Source organism: the organism of the source record quoted next (genome assembly GCF_019968955.1).
Source record: "MAG: Porospora cf. gigantea A chromosome Unknown PgA_NODE_462_length_17427_cov_335.204, whole genome shotgun sequence".
Lineage (NCBI taxonomy): Eukaryota > Apicomplexa > Conoidasida > Eugregarinorida > Porosporidae > Porospora > Porospora cf. gigantea A.
This window is the reverse complement of record NW_027151711.1, coordinates 1-17,427: the sequence shown is the minus strand read 5'-3', so window position 1 is coordinate 17,427 and position 17,427 is coordinate 1. Positions and strand designations below refer to the sequence as shown.

The following is a 17,427-nucleotide window of genomic DNA, read 5'->3' as shown; positions in this document are numbered from 1 at the left end:
GCAACCTGCCCAAGGTAGACCCTCTTGTTTGCGTTCGGGATGTGCAGCTTCTTCGAGATGTGCAGCTTCCTGGCCCGAGATTGCTATCGGTGCCGTGTTTGTCGCCGCTATGCAGGACTCAGTCCTTTGCAAGAGCTCCTCACACTGTGTCTCCGCGTACGCTTCCCTACTACATGAACAACCACGACGTATGCAGCGCCAAAAGATACGCAGCGAGGTATAGGCGGCTTGGCCGGTGAACCACTGCTCGACGTAGCGCTCTCACCAGCCCTCTCTCCACCACCGGCAGGCCTTTCCACTTTCCGTCTGCATCGAACGTCGTGTGAGATTCGACGTCCCCATCGCGGCGACTGCGCAAGCACTGCTCCAATGCCTGGTCTAGCCTTAAGCCTAATGACTCCCTCTGCGCTTCGAGGGCCCGGACCTTGATGTGTGCTGAAGCAAGCTCGGACTCAAGAGATGCGAAGGCGGAGATCTGCGGGTTCCTCGTTTCTGTAGGCAGTTGTGCCAGCCGCTCTGATAAACGCGTGTTCTCTGCCTTCAAGTCTGTCACCAGCGAAGCAGTGGCCGTGTGCGTCAAGCGTTCATTGCACAGAACCTGCTGAAGGCACGTCAGCTGAGTGGTCAACGCTCCCGCCTCCTCTGCGCTGTCGTTTTGGGACAGTTTGTCCGAAGTCGCCAGCGTCACCGTCGCCATGGCCAGTCTCCGCTCCACTTCCTTACGACTGGCTACTGCCTTCCTTAGTTTCACCTCCATTGCTAGGCGAGCGTGTTCACAGTGCTCTCTCTGCTGGTCAGACCGCTGATCCACCTCCCTTATGAGCTGCTTGGACTGTTCCAACTCGTTCTGCAGCGAACGTATCATCTTCTGCGATTCGCTCTCAACACGTTTCAACTCTGCTTTGTGCCTTCCCCTGCATTCTTCCATCACGCTAGCCAGCTCCGTCTCCTTTCGCAGTTCCAAATCGTTAACCTGCTCCTTGAGTCTGCGAATCGCCACCTCCTGGTTCTTGAGGAGTCGTATTTCCGCCTCGTATGACTGCACTTGACTCTGAAGAGCGGCGTTGCCCTCGTTGCCCCCGGCAGCGAGGAGACGCAGACACTCCGCTTCTGAGACCGCACAAGCCTTAGCTAGCTGTCCGTAGCAAGCCAGCACATCCCGGAGTACCTCACTCGCGACCTCAGTGACATCTGCAGGGAGAAGGGATGCCAGCCGTTTGAAGTCGGCTGTGCGGCGTACGATTGTCTGCTTCCACTGATAACGGTTTTCGGCGCTACGTTCTCGGATATTTAGTCTCTACCTCCGCGAAATCATTTCAAGTACAGGGGTCTCGTTTGGACTGTCAGAGTTCACTGATCTCACAGTCACCATTCAATTCAGTCACGAAGATATTGGTATCGCTAAAGGATACGGCGAATATTCCCATCAAAGTGACCATATCCTGTTAAGTATGACGACTGGATTCGGCCTGCCTTCAGGACCACAACCACTTATCAAACCCGAGCCCAAGATGGAAACGATCAAGGAGCCTTTTCGGAACCATTCTTACGAATCAAAGGTGGGTCGTCAGGGAAACCACAACGAAGTCGCCAATATCGCCGCTTCTAGGCCACGAGGGCATCCTCCATAACGGCATCCTGAAGCAAGCTCCCGCAAGCGAAGGCCTGGAGAAGGATCAGAATTGGTACCCTCACGACGAGCTGCCCTCACCTTCTCGAAAGGCATCTAGACAGGTTTCCTGGGACGACGACATCGAGGAGGGAAGCCCGGCTGATGTAGCGGTATGTGCAAACATGTCTTATAAGCCGTAGTAAGATCAGATAACTGCTGACTGGCAATATCTTTACAGCGGAAGGAGTTCGATATTCTAACAGCGGGTATCAAGATAACGAACTCCATGCCTGCAGACCAGAAGCGTAAGATTCAGAGGGCTAGGAACCGTCTCTCGGCCCAGAAGCACCGCGAGAAGCAGCGGGACATTCTGAGTACGCTGAAGGCACAATGTGAAGAGGAGCGTCAACGAGCCATGACAGCAGAGGTTCAGATAAACTTTCTGTCCAAGCGGAACGAGGAGCTTCGGAAGCAGCTGGAGATGGCTAAAGATCGTTCGACGCAGCTGGAAACGAGGATACAGTTTTGGGCGGTGTTTTCGAAGAAGTGCAAGTCAGGTAACGGGTCCGCCTGTGACGGAGATGCCATGAGCACTGCAGAACAGGACTTTCAAGCAGCTTGAACAGTGGACTACAATATGTCCAAAAAAAACCCGCTTAGTAAGCGGGTTCTTGGAAACCCGCTTCATCTCAATCATGAGCGACATTGACGTCCTGTCATTCAGTAGCATGGGCATGTGGTTACAGTGTAGACGATCCTTTTTGGTCGTGTGCACGTCGGCGGGGTCGTCGTATCGGAAAGCGCACGCTACAAAGGCTCCTGCAAATGCACCTCAACAGTAGCACTGCAATTACACACCCTATAAGCAGCACAATCCACAGCCACAACGGCCATGATATCGGGTTGGTGAGGTCGATCGCCAGCAACTCGTCGACGAACCAAGAGAACTTAGTACCCTCCGGCGCGTTCGGTTCCATTTATTGAAATCGCGGACGATTCTAACAGGCCGCCCCACACCGCTTTATTGTGCAATGGAGGTGAGTGTTTAAACATGAGGGACCATTGACGAAGGAACACTGACGGTCAAAGTCCCAATCTTCACGCTCGTGGTGCAATCGACGCGCATTGCCGCTCGGATAAGTGACAGGCTCACACTCGGCCGGGGCTGGAGAGGCGAAGGTGGAATATACAAAGCAGTTGTATCTTGGATTGCGTCTGGGAGATTTGAAGTCCCAAATGTGTCTGAAGTCCCAAATGTGTCAGAAGGCTCTTCAGAAGGGGGGATGCGGCGTACCTGGGGCCTTCTTCTGGAGGCCTGGGTCTCTTCTGGCCGGGCCTTTTGTTGAGTGGCTTGGGGAGTGTCAGGAGGTGAAAGGTCTAGATGTAGATGCGGAGCTATATATTGGAAAGCGATTTGCAATGCCTTTGCCGGCATTTTCTGTGGATAGGGATCTCCATAAAACCCGGCGTGGTATGACCGCCAGCCCTCCTGGAAGCGGGGTATAACCTCTTCGTAGTTGATATCGTGGCCCAGAGACCTCCGACAAAGTGCCTCCCACAGGGACGGACACAGAAGGACTAACAAGCACTCCGTCGAGTATCCGGAGCACTTAGAAAACGCCGTTTCCAAAAAGGTGCATGCGCGATGTCTTTCCTTTGGGGCCTGTTTTGTAATGTCCTTAATCATTGAGGGCACACTCCCCTTGATGGGACTGTTCTCCCAGGCTCGGGACATGACTCCTCTACGGTCAGAGTTGTCGATGTCCTCCAGAAGGCGGGCCCTTTCTTCCTCAGAGAGCTGAATGCCCTCCTCAGCAGCCAGCTCCGTTACCAGTTTCAGAGTCTTGTTAACCAGACGAGTGGCCTTCTGGTACTCCTTGTTGGCCCTTTTCACAAGAGAGTTCAGTGGTTTTTGAGGGACATCCACGAAGCGTCGTACCTTGGGAGGTTCCATGGTGCTCTTTCCCCACAACCACTCTCGATCTGTCAGGATCCCCACAAGACCGTTCTCAACCAAGAATAGGCCTGGATCAGGCAGCTCATCCGCATTCTTCGGCAGGCAGAAGGAGTGAGAATCCGTTTCGTAGCGAATTGCTTTACCAAATTCCAATCCATCCTCGATGGTGCGTCTTATCGCCTCCGACCTCAACGTCTCCACCTTCATGAAGCTGTCCAGTCCCACACCTGTGCGCCACATATCATGGATAGTCCACCAGCCAGCCTTCGGGCACGTCCCTCTCCAATTGTTTGACATGATGCCATCCATGATGAGCAGGCACATGATAATAGAGGTCTTGGTATCCACAGATCTCACAAGAGCCAACATTTCGAGGAAGTCTGACAACAGCTCTGTGCGCGCGCGCACGTCTGTCACTATGCCTAGCTTTAACTCGAAGTTCGTGAAGACCCACTGGAGACACCGTTTCCAGGATGGCGTGTTCGACAGCGCTGTTGAATGGGAGTAGATCAGCGCATTCAACAATTCATATCGGCAATAGTGAAGGAGATCTGCACACTCATCAGGTGTCCGCGGAGTACTGAGATACGCGCTGGCGTACTCTTGAGTGATTTGCCGTTCCGGGTCGTCCATAAGTCCGACGAAGCCATGCAGCAATGGTTGGAGCTCCGTAGGCTGCCGGGAGAGGGCGTCTATGTGACCCATTGATGGTGCAGGACCGAGAACGATCAGTGCCATCTTCTTTAGGGTTTCCAGTGGGATATCTTCGATGCCGTCAACCATCTTGAGCAGCTCGCGGATCAGTTCCTGCAATTGCCCAGTGAACAGGGGTGTTATGTCATTCCCGCAGAAGCCACGCAGCGTCTTGTCTGCTGGTGTGATTATATGCGGTCTCCTAGTAGAATTTAACTGCGGCGCTTCCCCCAGCCCCCTGAGTTCCTCCAAAACAGTAAACAGCTGCCTTCGTCGCTTGGAAATGGCGGGAAATGTTTTAGCGTTGGACTTAGGTATCTTCTGATGCAGTCCCTTCGTAAACAGACTGCAGAGTAGCACAGAATTTCCCACTCTCAAAGGTGTCGGTTGCAATATCATGTGAAAAAAGCAGAGTTTTGATCTCCCACCTGCGAACAACCATAGGTCAAGCGCAGTCACAACTTCGGTCGGATACAAACAGCGCCACCCACACTGCTACCGCGGTATTCGGTTCATGAGGATCCACAACAGTCCGTAGCAGCCGCCTAGTAGAAAAGCCGCCACTCCAAAGACGCTTCTCCAACGGCTATCATCGCCTCTCGCGACGTAGGCAGTGAGGGCGTCAGTCAAAAAGAACGATACCAGTCCCGCAGTGACGGAGGCGAACGCCATGAGAGATCCAAAGAACCGGGCTGGAAATTTTTCGTTGAGGTAGGCAACGATCACTGTAAAGACGGAGCCCTTAACCAGCAAGATGCACGCGCATCCCATGAACTGCACCCACAGCTTCGAAGAGAGGACTGACAGACAGGTGGTCAGCACGAGCGTGGTCAACCACACAGACACGGGAAGGCATCCGACGCGGTCTATCAGTGTCGCCTGCCCCACACCAAACACCACGGACAGCGGAAGTAGGTTTTCGTAGATAGGAGACAGGGTTTTGTCATGACCACTCACTCGGAGCAGAGCGTCGACAGTGCCGTTGTACAGGTTGACTGTCAGGGTGATCACCAGCCAGAACGCCAGGAAAAGTAGGTACTCAGGTGACTTCACGCACTCCCCCACCGTTAGCGTCGCCGTCTCGTCATCGATGCTGACAGGGGCCTCTAGGCGCGCCTCTTGGAGCAATAGGGCGTCTTCGGATTCGTCCGCATTGGGGAACGGGTCAGAAGGGACTATGTAGAGAACCAGGGCTCCACTGAGTACGCAGTTCAACACGAGCAAATAGATGGACATGACAGCGTCCAGTCCTAGGAGCACCAGCGAATTGACCACGATAAACAGGGACGATCCCACCTCACAGAATCCCATCATCAGCCCTATAAGGGTATTGGGCTTCGAGAACAGGTTCGCAACGGACACCAGTGAATTAACGATGGCCTGTATTGAGGCGCCGTGCAGAACCATTGCCGGTCTCAGCCCCAGAAGTGACCCTGGCAGCATCCCGAAGTAGGAGACGAGAAGCGCAAGGCACCCTACGAACGCAGTGATTTTCGGCCCCGCCACGTCAAGGATTACGCCCGAGAGCCCTCCAAGCACCATGTCGCCAGTGAAGTACGCGAAGTAAGCCTTGTTGAAAGACTCCTCGGCTTCCGAACAAGGCTCCAGTGGGTCATGACCGGAGTGCACACAATGGTCCAACCCAACAGAGGTCCAGTACTTCACAGTGGCTATTTTGTTTTGGGGGCCGTTTCCTGCGAAGTAAATGAGATAGAACGCCGCGAGCAGCAGCGCCCATCGACGCACCCCCATTGCACCTTCTACAGATTGCACCACAGGGTGGTGCGGATCGCTAGCGCTCCAATGGAGATTTCATGGGCAGACTCTACTGCGGCCGTGTCGGAAATAGCCGTTCGGCCTGGCCGCATCAGCGAAGTGGCGCCGCACCCGGTCACGGGAGATATGTGGGGAAGGGGGGCGACGGAGGTATTATACCTGTGACCCCTCGGGCTGTCCTGGGATTTAGGCGAAGCTCCCGGCCTGGCCGAGACGCCCGCCGGCTTAAGCGAGACGCCCGCCGGCTTAAGCGAGACGCCCGCCGGCTTAAGCGAGACGCCCGCCGGCTTAAGCGAGACGCCCGCCGGCTTAGCGTTCACATCGGGTGGTAGGGGCTTCGCAGGGGGAGGAGGCGTTAGCTGGGATAGAGCCGTCGGGAGTTTCAACCTCGCGGCAAGCGATGGGAATACCGAAACAATGACGTTCGTGGGCAGATTCTGTCGAATTGGGCGTGTTGAGGGGTTTGCGATCTGCTCCACGAACTGCTTGTACAAGCCAGGAAAGGTCCGCGCTAGAGAGCATTGGGGCCTCTCCCTGACCTTCGCCATCAGTGCCGGCTCGAAGGCGGCCAGCACCGACTCGTAGTCAACGTGGTCTCCGAACGCGCGTTCTCTGAGGAGGTCTAGCGTCGTGTAGCCCACCAGAGCGATGTGGGCAAGCGACCCTAGCGATGTCTTGGTCGAGAGCTGCTTGTTCAGATAAGTAATCCAAGGGTCCTTTCTGAACGAGCGAGGCTTTTTTGTGAAATCCTTAATCATTGAGGGCACACTCCCCTTGATGGGACTGTTCTCCCAGGCTCGGGACATGACTCCTCTACGGTCAGAGTTGGCGATGTCCTCCAAAAGGCGGGCCTTTTCCTCCTCAGAGAGCTGAATCCCCTCCTCAGCAGCCAGCTCCGTTACCAGTTTCAGACTCAGGTTAACCAGACGAGTGGACGTCTCGAAGCTTTTCGTCGACAATCTTACCAGCTCGTCGATGTCATATTCGGCAACTGCACGGAATCCACAGGGTTGATAATGCTGGCTGCCATGTATCCAGCGGTTTTCCGTCAGCAGAAAGAGCAGGCCGTTCTGGGCAATGAAGGTTCCTGGATCCGGTAGGTGATCTGTGTTTGGTGGCAAAACGGGCCCAATATTCGGCTCGAACCTAATCCTGCGGCCGAAATCCATGCCAGCATTCAATGTTGCCATCACCTCCGGATCCAGTCGTACGCGGTCCTTCATATCAAGCATACACATCACGGATTCCACTGATTGCCAACCCAGCAAGCTGTGCCTGCATCGTGAAGGGATACCGCGCATCATGGAGTCCATCAAGCACAGACACACTGCCGCAAGTCCAGCCTCCCCTTTCGCAGACGCCACCATCGCTATCAGTTCCAGAACGTGAGAGGCTACCTCCGCCATCGCAGCGGCTCCCCTCCTAGTTGCCAAGAAGAGCTCCGTGTCAACAACAATCCAACTCCACAATGTGACTGAACTCTCAACTCGATCTCCTGCATCCCGAATTTTCCAGAGCAGCGAGCGGCGACTACGGTCGTAGAGGGGATGGAATTCACTTGCGGGTCTCGGTTGGGTGAGGAAAGACCTCATGGTTCCAAGTGTGAAGCGGTTCTCAAGGAGCGGGTCACCAAAGGCACCCAAGGCGCCCCGTAGGTTGCTGTGGGCAAACAGCATGGAGACTCTCCCGCAGAATGGATGAGGACCCGTGCAGATGCGACGAATCTTCGCTATGGACGACGGTGAGAACACCTCCCTTCCGTCCACGATGCGACACAACTCCAGCAAAATATGTAGCAGCTGGTTGCCGAACACCGGGACAATGTCGCTTCCACAGGACTCCATCAAGTATTGCAGGTCCAGTTCCAACGTGGGAGACAATTTGTGATACAATACCTGCGGCGGCGCCCCCATCTCCTGGAGTTTGTCCAGAGTTAAACGCAGTAGTTGGCGTTGAGGTGACACGTCCAGAGATGGTGCGAGGGAGCGCCCAATCCTGTCATTAAGCAGTAGGCTGCAGACGAGAAGTCCATCTCTAGGCCGTCCACCATTCAATATCATGCAGAAAATCTGGCAAATGATGTGCCGAGCGGCTCACATGAAATGCTGCCGATACACAGGCAACTTCTCATTGTTGTTGGAGGGTTAATCTGCAACCGAGGAAGGGGTATGCCTCTCATCACCCAACGTGGAAGGGGTTTTGCCGCATGGCTCATTGCCGCTTTTGGGGACACATCTGTTTTCGGAGGGTCAGTAAAGGGGGTGGGGAGTTTCGAAGCCGTCTTGCGACACTTAGTTTCCACACACCGAAGACGGGAGGAACCGCCTTTCACCTCGGATCCAGTAGCTGCCTGCACTTTGGAGAGGGCTTGGTTGAAACCGGGAACCAAACCTGTGAGATTTGGCAGCAAAGGACACACACCACGGATGGCCGCTGCTGAAACAATCTGTCGCGGAGGGCGTGTGTTGGGGTCCGACATTTGCGTCATGACCACCATGCAAATGAAAGGGTGGGTGGCGGAGAAGGCGTATCGGGGCCTCTCCCTGAGCTTCGCCATCAGTGCCGGCTCGAAGGCGGCCAGCACCGACTCGTAGTCAACGTGGTCTCCGAACGCGCGTTCTCTGAGGAGGTCTAGCGTTGTGTAGCCCACCAGAGCGATGTAGGCATGCGTGACTAACGATAAGGGATCAATCAGGCCTTGCATCAGAACCTCGTTGTCCCTAGATTCCTTTCCGCCTTTCGTTTTTGTGAAATCCTTAATCATTGAGGGCACACTCCCCTTGACGGGACTGCTCTCCCAGGCTCGGGACATGACTCCTCTACGGTCAGAGTTGTCGATGTCCTCTAGAAGGCGGGCCTTTTCTTCCTCAGAGAGCTGAATCCCCTCCTCAGCAGCCAGCTCCGTTACCAGTTTCAGAGTCTTGTTCACCAGACGAGTGGCCTTCTGGTACTCCTTCTTGGCCCTTTTCACAAGGAATCCGAGCTTCATGCGTAGTTTATTGTACAGCTCGTCGTCACGGCTCGGGGGTGAATCAACCAACAACTCGAGAAGGTCGTTCTCCAGAAGAAATGCTGCTGGCTCAGGTAGGTCCCCGGAGTCCCGGGGAAGTCTAATGCCGTGATTGGGGTCAGGTCGAATAAGTTTTCCGAAGTTAATACCATCTTGGAAGGTGTCAACTAAAACAGTTGGCTTGGTAAGAAGTGAATCGAAGTACCTATGGCAGCCCCTGGCCGCGAATCCATCAACTATCACTCCCAGGGCCCACCACCCAGACATGGGGCACATCGATATCCAAGTACCAGCGAACACCGAGTCCATCATCAGCATAATCGAGGTGAGCATGTCACGTGAGTGACGAGTCTGGGGATTCTCCGAGGACCCAAGAGTAAACACCTCCAGAACTCCAGCAACAGCGGATTGGCGCGGACCGCGATCGGAGTTCGATGCCAACACAAGCGCCAAATCCATGAAGATCCAACTCCACATGCGCTCCCACCCGTATTTTAAGTGGAGAAGGGAGTCGTGAAGTTTTAACCATATGCAAGCCCGACTGCGCCTGAGCATTTGCCGGCACTCATCGACCGGCTTCGGTTCACTGAGAAATGTCTTCATAGCGTCGTGGGTTAGGTGGCTCACATGCGAGCTCATCAAACCGAATATAGGCCTTAGACAGGGGAATTCATACAGAGTGGCCAGTTGGCCTGGGTATGGATTGGGCCCCAGAAGAATATCCGCCACCTGAGTCACCGCTTTCTCGGAGAGCCCTCCCGATAGAATCGCGACCTCGACTTGCTGGAGTAATGTTCGCAGCTGCCCACTGAAGATGGGTGTCACTTCCTCACCACAGTACAGCAAAAGACCCTGTCTGTACTCCTCAAACCAGTTTGCCTTTTGGGGGAGCCGTAACGAGGGTACTGGTACTTCACCAAGCCCCCTGAGTTCCTCCAAAATAGTATTCAGCTGCCTTCGTCGCTTGGAAACGCAGAGGGTTGTGTTAGCTGTCTTCTGATGCAGTCCCTTCGCGAGTAAACTGCCAAGCAGTGCAGTTTTCCCCCCTCTTAGGGGAGTCAGTTGCAATATCATACGAACAAGAAACTCTCTATTAGATACCTCGGGACGCCCGTTTCTTCAGCGCTTCCTCGCGTCTCCTATCTCGTTCGGCCCGCCTTGCCTCCTCCGCCTCCTGACGCTCTGCTTCGGCGGCGACACGTGCGGCTTCGGCGGCATCATCAAATGCCGGCTCCTCAAATGCCGGCTCCTCAAATGCCGGCTCCTCAAATGCCGGCTCCTCACCCACAAGGTACTTCCTCAGCAGGACATCCCTGTAGTCAGTCCACCGGCCTGAGATCGCCTCTACTCTTCCTGCGAAGCTGCCCAGCGACATCTCTGATCGGCTTATGTTCGCCTGCACTGCGTTTCGTAGCGTTTTCAAAAGCTGATCCGTGTGCACTGCGACATCAGAGACCCGATACACCGCCGCCTCATCCAGTCTGACTTCGCTGAGCTTTGGAAAAGGCTCTACTGCCTGCTTATAGAGCAACCACATGCGGTCTTCCTTGTCATTAGGAAGAAATGTTGATAGCTCGATTCTGCGAGACGGTGTCGGTGTCGGCAAGTCCATTAATAATGATAGCTTTGACTATAGAAACTCAAAGAGAACGAATTAACGAAGTCAAATGACGTCAAGATCAAGGTCATCGTCATCCAGGCTGGACGATTCTTCGTCTACATCCGATTCAGCGGCAGCGACATCTCCGAACTCCACAGCGTCAGACAAGTCGTTGTCGTCGGCACCATCGAACTCGTTGATCTTCGTCAGATCCGGGATCTCTCCCTGCTGTTTCAGCTGCCGGGCTTCGTCAGGCGTGTACTTGTAGATGACGTCACCCTTGTCATCTTGGTACTCACGAAGAGAAAGCAAAACGATGTCGCCAACGGTGATCCAAACTTTCTTCCGCATTTTGCCTCGGATATGGCACAGCCGCTTCTGATTATCAAAGCAGTTGGCCTCTAGGCGACCGTGACCGAGCATCCGAATCACTTGTGCGTACTCCTGCATCTCAGTTTTGAGAAGCAGTTCTCGCTTGTCACCGAAGTTGTGGTTCTTGCCTCGTCTTCGGTTCTTACCTCCTTTGCCTTTGACCTTCGGCATGCTAAAAACTGCGTATTACCGATGGATGCTTTCATCGATGATTGTAGTGACATTCTTCGACTGCATGAAACCAGAGTTCCTGAAGCCATTTCCCCTGAGAAGTGAGTGAAGAAATACAGCACTCAGAGATTGGTTTTGATGGACGTCAGCCTTGCCTGTCGAGGCTCAGAGGACCTCACCTTCAGGGACCATCGCATCCGTGAAATGCTTCCGAGAGGGCTCTCACTCGTGGGCTCGCATATCGTTCGTCGGGGCTTGATGAAGTTCTACGACCTTGACATGAACGACCTCGAGGACGTGCGGATGTGTCTCGGTGGATGTCCCGAAGCGGTTTGCGTACAGGTTCTCGAGAAAATGAATGGATGCAACTGTCAGATATCGTTCTGGCCGCCGCTGGATGCGTGGGTTATCGCATCAAAGAACGTCAGTCTCCTCGCTCGGTCTGAAGCGGACCTGGCCCTATACTCCTACCGAACTCACGAAGCCTCACCGGATCGCTTCCGTGTTGCCAAGGGATTAGGCCGTCTGTGGTTTTCGCTGCTGCCTTCCCTGGACGGCGCCGCTCTTCGCGAGGTCCTGGCTGGCCTTACCTTGGTGTGCGAGGCACAGATCGACGAACAGCACCTGGTGGAAGACTCGCAACCTCTAGTTATCTTTGCAGCCGTTAAAAATAGCACTGGGAAGCTCATGACCGAGACCCTTACAATGGAGCTCGTGGAACGACTGGGACTGCGATTCGCTCGTATGCAAACGGCGGTGGAGTCTCAGGGGTGGTCACTGTCACCGACTGCTCGGCAGGGCAGCGTACTTGCATGGGACCAGGCTGTGGCCTTCCTACAGTGGGCGGGGGACGAATTGCCTATCACGGCCTCGGGAGAAGGAGTCGTGGTGTACTTATCGTCAGGCTCCCATCACTGCTTGCTGAAGGTTAAGACAGTGTCCTACAGATTTTGGCGGAAAGTAAGAGAAACCTTGAAGCATCAGACCTCCTCTGAAGCCACAGCCGCGTTGGGGACGGCTGAAGACAAGGAATGGTGTCGATACCAGCAGAGATTGCAGCCATTCCTCAAGGGCGTGGACCCAGCGGACTTGGAGCTGGCGCAGCGAGCATATCTGCTTGTCAGGCTGGCATTGACTTGTCAAGTGACTCCTCAGGCAGTGGTTGACTACGCAAGGGAGAGGGGAGTGGCGAACCTCCAGAGTGTACCCCGCCAGTGGCAGAGCTTCATCGATTTCTACTTCTTGGACTTCAGGCGGCTGGTGAGGGCCTTGCCGAATCCCAGATCCCTTCCACTCTTGCAGATGACTTCTAACCAGGCCATCGTGGTCCTGTGCCCTCCATTTTGGCATAAGGAGTATCTTCGGTCTAGGATAACGGACAGCATCCATGTCGAGGTGGCCCAAGGCATGCTGCCCAGCCTTTCCTTGAGCAAAGGTGGCGTGGAGTTTCCTTGGAGACGAGCGACATCCCGTCCGCCTGTAGTTTGTGTTCACACCTGCGAGTTGGCTTTGAAGTTGCTCGGTTTGCTGGAGGTTACACAGTCGGACGTGCTTGTCGATGCAAGCTTTGCCGGTCTGAGTGTGCCCTCTACATCTCCTGGGAAACGCCACGCCAGAAAGCGCCAACGTACGACGTCATCCGATTACAGACTGCTTCGGCTGGACTACACAGAAGCGGAGTGTAGTGCGGCAGTCACTGCGATGGTCTCTCAAGTGCTGCGAAATCCAGATGCATGCGCTAAATGCTGTGATGCGCAAGCCGCCCTGGGAAGACTGCAGGCTAAAACTCCCACATCTGTGAAGGTCTACAAGTCCCAAAATCTGGAGGTAGCCGCCACACATCAGGGCCTACGGGCGATCGCTAAATGCGGATGTCCCTACTCTCTGTCCTTGCAAGATTTCCTTACAACAGAGGAGAGCCGCCAACTGTTCGTTCAGCTGTTTTCCTCGTCTCAGCAGCGACTGTCCCTCTCGGTTGAAACTATTTCTAAGATTTCCGACAGTTCCCTGTCCATGCCACCTACCAAAGCAGCCCCTGGCCGACTGATAGTGCTCGTCCCCACAGGGTTTCCTGGAAGCGGGAAAACCACGCTACTGTCGGGATTGCTCGATCGCTCAGTGACGCGGTCCTTGTCAGGATTTGATGCGTTGAACGTGGTCTACCTCTCGAGTGACTCCATGACTGAGGAGCTGCTCCGCCAAGAATCGAAGCCTGTGACGCGGGAGAGAGTCTTGAGCTGCATCCGCCGAGCACGGGATCGCTTCCAAGCGGAGCTGCAGACGGCGACTCGCCAAGCGGCCAGCGCCACGCTTCTCGTCCTTGACAAGAATCATCCTCCAGACAGCTGGAGTCCCCTGCGGCGGAACCTGCAGTCGTGGTTGCCGTCGGAGATGCAGCTGCAGCTGGTCAGTGTGCGGATTCCCGCGATGAAGGACGGCAAGTTGCCGGTGCATGCAGTGGCGGACGGACTTGCACGTTTCGTACAGCGCTCTCAATCCAAGGTGTCACGGATGCTGACTGACGCTTTAGAGGACATGCATGTGACGTTGGGGTTTATTCGGCTATGTTTACGGCAGAATTGCGATAAGGAAATGCGCACCTTCGACAGATTTGTGGAATTCACTCCAGCCACGAGTTTGAAGAAGCCGGAGTTCTATGCTCTCGTGTCGCAACTATTGGAGCAATCAGAGTCGACGCCTCCATTCAAACCGCTCTCCAGCGCTGCGATTGAAACAACCAAACGCCTTATAAAGGCGGTGAAGGCGGTTCCCATGGATGCGCCCTGGTGCCAACTTGACCAAAGGAGATTCAGTTGGCTGATTCATCAATCTATCCGACGGAGACCTCCACCCTTCACGTACGTGAGCATCGTGATCCCGCCTACCTCTCTTGTGTCGCTGACCATCCTGGAATCGACGCTCCTGTCGACTGCGGCGCGAGACTTCGTCCCCGGAGGCGTCATTTCGCCGACGACGCTGCCACCTACGCCGGTAGCCGACCTTTGGCGCACTCTTCCTGAGACATTTGGGCTTCGAAGGCTTTGCGCCCCGAAGGACGTACATGTGACAACCCTATACAAGGGACCGAAGAGGCAGCTGTCGGTGCAGGACGAAGACTACTGGATTCGGCGACAAGTAAGGCGCAATCGCATCCACAACGCAGAACCTTTCGTTGCGGGTTACTGTAACTGACTTGTTCTACCACAACGACGGCATGCTGGTTGCGTACTGTCCCTGGGTGAGTGATCCGTTGACTACAGGTCGATTGCGAGTTGACAACAAACATCCTCATTTGACTCTCGGGTTTTTGCCGCCTCTTCAAGCGCGTGCGGCCAACGACGTTCTCAGGAAATGCTTAGACAGAAATGACTCCTCCATCCACAGGTGGAAAGTCGAGCCATTCGACCTCTACGGTGTAGTGCGCTTTGCGGGCTGAGATTCGATAGAAAAGGCTTTGAGGAGAGGAGCGAATTCGCTGCGTCACACCTGCATCCCTATCTTACGGTGCTGTTTCAAGATCGGCGGGAGAAAATTCGGAGTCGGGTTCGAGACTGGTGGTTGGAAGACTTAACAAAACTACGCCAACCATCATCAGAACGAACCCGAGGATAAAAAGGCATCTGTTGTGGGGGGTCTCGTGGAAGAGTGCCCAGCTACCCCAGACACCGCTGGCGATGATGGCCCCCTTGCGTACTGGGACGACATATGTGGCGTCGAAATGCTTCAAACACCGGTTCATCTGCACGAATTGCAGGCCCGCAGAGCCCACTGAAAGCGCCACATAAAAGAGCATCTCGATATTCGTACACATATCTGTTGTGAGGAGAGCTGGAGCCTACTGATGAGCAATTGCAAGCTCACGTCCTTCAATATCGCGACTTCGGCGACTGCAGTTTCCACGAGCAGCTTGTTTGAGACGGTAGCGAGGCCACCACAAATTCCAGCTGAGACGGACAGTAGAAACCGGGGAGTAGCGTCCATCAGAAACTTTTTTGGCGCTGTGGCGGCCACGATACCTCCAACGACACAGAACGCACATGAGACCGTCAGATACAGAACGCTCTCACAACTTCCTAGCCGGCCTGACTGGTGGGAGTGGTGATCTGACTCGACAATTATGACCACCACTCCAACCGCTAACAGTGCGGAGCCTACCCATTGGATAAACCCAACGGACTCCCCAATGACCGCCCAACAGAGAAGCAAAGACCACAACACCTGTAGTCCATGGCGTACGGCCACCACGACGGTAGCCTTCGTAAGCCCCAGCGAGAGCATGGTCAGCCCCTGGGTGGAAGGCCCCTGGGTTACCCACCGGATTGACAACAAAGAAGAAGAAAGAACCCACCCACCAACGCACGACGCCGCGTCTATCGCTAACGTGGCTCTTGCGTATGAGCACGTTTCCCAAGGCCCCTGTAACGGAACAAAGCAGCGCCACCAGAATCCCCAAGCTGTTTGGTTGGCTGCGATGCATTATTGTGGTTTTCTGATCAGAACGCGTCACGCAGTGTGTCTCTTGAGCCCCTTGAACGGCAAATCTACAGGCTTACCAGGGGCCGAGGCCCGTCGAGGAAAGAGCATGGCGTCCAAGGACTCCTCCTCAGGCGGGGGCAGGTCGGAACCTACGGCGGGAGACGCTGCCGATGGCGATAGTGAAAACAGCGAGGAATTGGGAGAGGGTGGCCAGCCTGGAGTTGGAAGGCAGACGGGAGAGTTGACCTCACTCCAAGTCAGAGTCTCCATGGTCGGACGCTTTGTATTGCAGGGAGGCCGTTTAGGGGGCTCCACGAGATGCAGCCACACGTGGAACAGGAAGTCGAGATAAGCGGCCGTGACAGGGACCACGCATGGGAAAACGAATTCTGCTGAGACCACAGTGAGGAGGTAGAGCGTGTCTGTTGCCGGAATCTCAGAGTTAGGGTTTCGGAGTAGCGGAGTCGAAGGGAAAGGCGACGATTCAACTGCTTCCGTCTTCAGGGGCCAAGGCGCGACGTAGATCCACATGTGCCTGGCGACCTGAAGCCCCTCTCGTCCCCAAGACGCCACGTCTGGAGAGCGGAGCGAGGGTGGAATGGGCGTGTGCAGTGCATCCCAGTCGTCCACGTGATAGTTCGATGAGATCTTGTTCCTTAGCGCCCGCGTGCGGTCGAGGTGAATCCACAGCCTCGGGTCAGACAGACTCCTTTCGCAGCATTCGAAACGGTCAACATGAGTTAGCCAATGTTGCAAGGGCTGTGGGCAGGACGTTGGCACGTCCACGACGGATTGCCTCTGCACTGTGAAGGCGAAGACAGTGATCACATCTGAGGGGTGATTCTTGGTGAACAGATGTAACGAGTACAGTTCAAAGGGGGAGAACGTAAACAGACTGCTGTGGAATCGCTGGATGGCTCGCCGTGACACCGCAGTCAGCGTTCGGTGAATTGCCTCGACATACGCTGTAGGGAGCACATCCGGCGCAGGATTCCAAAATTCGCCCCGACAAGTCTCCCGCTTCAAAGTCTCCAGCCTATGGCAGAAGGAGGCTGCCTGTTTCCGACGAGAGCCTTGAGCACACAACCCCTTGAACGCCCGAACCTCGTTTCGGCCGAACAATCCTGGTAGTGGTCTGGTATCACATGGTATGACACTGACTCGAAGGGCGTAAAGGTCCTCGGTGGAATCTCCGCGTACATTATTCATTGCAAGCCGCATAGGATCGGAGAACAGCGTCTCATGCAGTGTTATAAAGGTCTCCTGTGGCTTCAACGCTGGCGCTGCGCCTCTCCAGACGCGTCCTTGAGGCTGCAGCTTGAACGGCTTCCCAGCGATCCGAGCGAATATCGAGGTGTGGCTGGTCATATCCGTACCGAACTGCACAACAACACAGTTACTCTGATCTGACGAAAGGACACTACTGTAGTTGGTCACCAGCGCTGTCCCTGGCAGACCTCCGTTCTCCACTCCTGCCGGCGTGACTGAAGGAGGCGGCCTCTCAGTAACGCTCGACCGGCAACTCGCCATGGCCTCCTGAACTCTGGCGGCAAAATCAGTCGCTCCTCCGCTGACGACCGCTACGTTCTGCGTGACCTGATACGTCACGCGCTTCACGTGTCTCTCTGTGCGTTCAGTGCGCTCCAACATAGCGAAGTAGGGATGCACACACCGACAGGTGTTAGCATGTATTGAGTTTTAATCCATATTTTCAGGTTGATGTTCAACAACGTCAGTTCTGATGTAGACTGCTCGACGCA

At 54.9% G+C, this 17,427-nt stretch overlaps 11 protein-coding genes across 16 annotated transcripts; 2 read left to right on the top strand and 9 right to left on the bottom strand.

Annotated features, from left to right (window-relative positions):
* Positions 1–169: 169 nt before the first annotated feature.
* On the bottom strand, positions 170–1,372 carry KVP18_000541 (uncharacterized protein; the record flags this gene model as incomplete). 2 transcript variants are annotated; one of them, XM_067949734.1, is given in 2 exon segments in its annotated part: positions 170–1,295; positions 1,302–1,372. In XM_067949734.1, coding segments are annotated over 2 exon segments (1,197 nt in total).
* Positions 1,373–1,511: 139 nt separating this feature from the next.
* Positions 1,512–2,234, top strand: KVP18_000546 (uncharacterized protein; the record flags this gene model as incomplete). 2 transcript variants are annotated; one of them, XM_067949743.1, is made up of 3 exons in its annotated part: positions 1,512–1,559; positions 1,588–1,782; positions 1,851–2,234. In XM_067949743.1, 3 exons carry the CDS (start codon positions 1,512–1,514, stop codon positions 2,232–2,234), a joined length of 627 nt encoding a protein of 208 aa, XP_067808404.1. The 2 variants fall into 2 exon arrangements, with proteins under 2 accessions (XP_067808404.1, XP_067808405.1); XM_067949744.1 differs by lacking the exons at positions 1,512–1,559; positions 1,588–1,782 and having other exon boundaries at positions 1,899–2,234.
* A 423-nt stretch (positions 2,235–2,657) lies between these two features.
* On the bottom strand, positions 2,658–4,661 carry KVP18_000547 (uncharacterized protein; the record flags this gene model as incomplete). Its single annotated transcript, XM_067949745.1, has 1 exon — positions 2,658–4,661. One exon carries the CDS (start codon positions 4,659–4,661, stop codon positions 2,658–2,660), a length of 2,004 nt encoding a protein of 667 aa, XP_067808406.1.
* Positions 4,662–4,757: 96 nt separating this feature from the next.
* KVP18_000545 (uncharacterized protein) lies at positions 4,758–6,014 on the bottom strand (the record flags this gene model as incomplete). Of its 2 annotated transcripts, none has more annotated exons than XM_067949741.1 (1): positions 4,758–6,014. In XM_067949741.1, one exon carries the CDS (start codon positions 6,012–6,014, stop codon positions 4,758–4,760), a length of 1,257 nt encoding a protein of 418 aa, XP_067808403.1. The 2 variants fall into 2 exon arrangements, with proteins under 2 accessions (XP_067808403.1, XP_067808402.1); XM_067949740.1 differs by having other exon boundaries at positions 4,758–5,804.
* An 8-nt stretch (positions 6,015–6,022) lies between these two features.
* Positions 6,023–7,951, bottom strand: KVP18_000544 (uncharacterized protein; the record flags this gene model as incomplete). Its single annotated transcript, XM_067949739.1, has 1 exon — positions 6,023–7,951. One exon carries the CDS (start codon positions 7,949–7,951, stop codon positions 6,023–6,025), a length of 1,929 nt encoding a protein of 642 aa, XP_067808401.1.
* A 143-nt stretch (positions 7,952–8,094) lies between these two features.
* On the bottom strand, positions 8,095–10,122 carry KVP18_000548 (uncharacterized protein; the record flags this gene model as incomplete). Its single annotated transcript, XM_067949746.1, has 1 exon — positions 8,095–10,122. One exon carries the CDS (start codon positions 10,120–10,122, stop codon positions 8,095–8,097), a length of 2,028 nt encoding a protein of 675 aa, XP_067808407.1.
* A 19-nt stretch (positions 10,123–10,141) lies between these two features.
* KVP18_000538 (uncharacterized protein) lies at positions 10,142–10,660 on the bottom strand (the record flags this gene model as incomplete). The annotated part of the gene is made up of 1 exon (XM_067949730.1): positions 10,142–10,660. One exon carries the CDS (start codon positions 10,658–10,660, stop codon positions 10,142–10,144), a length of 519 nt encoding a protein of 172 aa, XP_067808392.1.
* A 51-nt stretch (positions 10,661–10,711) lies between these two features.
* Positions 10,712–11,191, bottom strand: KVP18_000542 (uncharacterized protein; the record flags this gene model as incomplete). Its single annotated transcript, XM_067949736.1, has 1 exon — positions 10,712–11,191. The coding sequence occupies one exon, from the start codon at positions 11,189–11,191 to the stop codon at positions 10,712–10,714; it is 480 nt and encodes a 159-aa protein (XP_067808398.1).
* A 138-nt stretch (positions 11,192–11,329) lies between these two features.
* Positions 11,330–14,627, top strand: KVP18_000539 (uncharacterized protein; the record flags this gene model as incomplete). 2 transcript variants are annotated; one of them, XM_067949731.1, is made up of 2 exons in its annotated part: positions 11,330–14,326; positions 14,355–14,627. In XM_067949731.1, the coding sequence occupies 2 exons, from the start codon at positions 11,330–11,332 to the stop codon at positions 14,625–14,627; spliced, it is 3,270 nt and encodes a 1,089-aa protein (XP_067808393.1). The 2 variants fall into 2 exon arrangements, with proteins under 2 accessions (XP_067808393.1, XP_067808394.1); XM_067949732.1 differs by having other exon boundaries at positions 11,330–14,383.
* Positions 14,628–14,690: 63 nt separating this feature from the next.
* KVP18_000543 (uncharacterized protein) lies at positions 14,691–15,668 on the bottom strand (the record flags this gene model as incomplete). Of its 2 annotated transcripts, XM_067949737.1 has the most annotated exons (3): positions 14,691–15,004; positions 15,031–15,478; positions 15,507–15,668. In XM_067949737.1, 3 exons carry the CDS (start codon positions 15,666–15,668, stop codon positions 14,691–14,693), a joined length of 924 nt encoding a protein of 307 aa, XP_067808399.1. The 2 variants fall into 2 exon arrangements, with proteins under 2 accessions (XP_067808399.1, XP_067808400.1); XM_067949738.1 differs by lacking the exons at positions 15,031–15,478; positions 15,507–15,668 and having other exon boundaries at positions 14,691–14,984.
* Positions 15,669–15,694: 26 nt separating this feature from the next.
* KVP18_000540 (uncharacterized protein) lies at positions 15,695–17,317 on the bottom strand (the record flags this gene model as incomplete). Its single annotated transcript, XM_067949733.1, has 1 exon — positions 15,695–17,317. One exon carries the CDS (start codon positions 17,315–17,317, stop codon positions 15,695–15,697), a length of 1,623 nt encoding a protein of 540 aa, XP_067808395.1.
* Between the last annotated feature and the right edge of the window lie 110 nt (positions 17,318–17,427).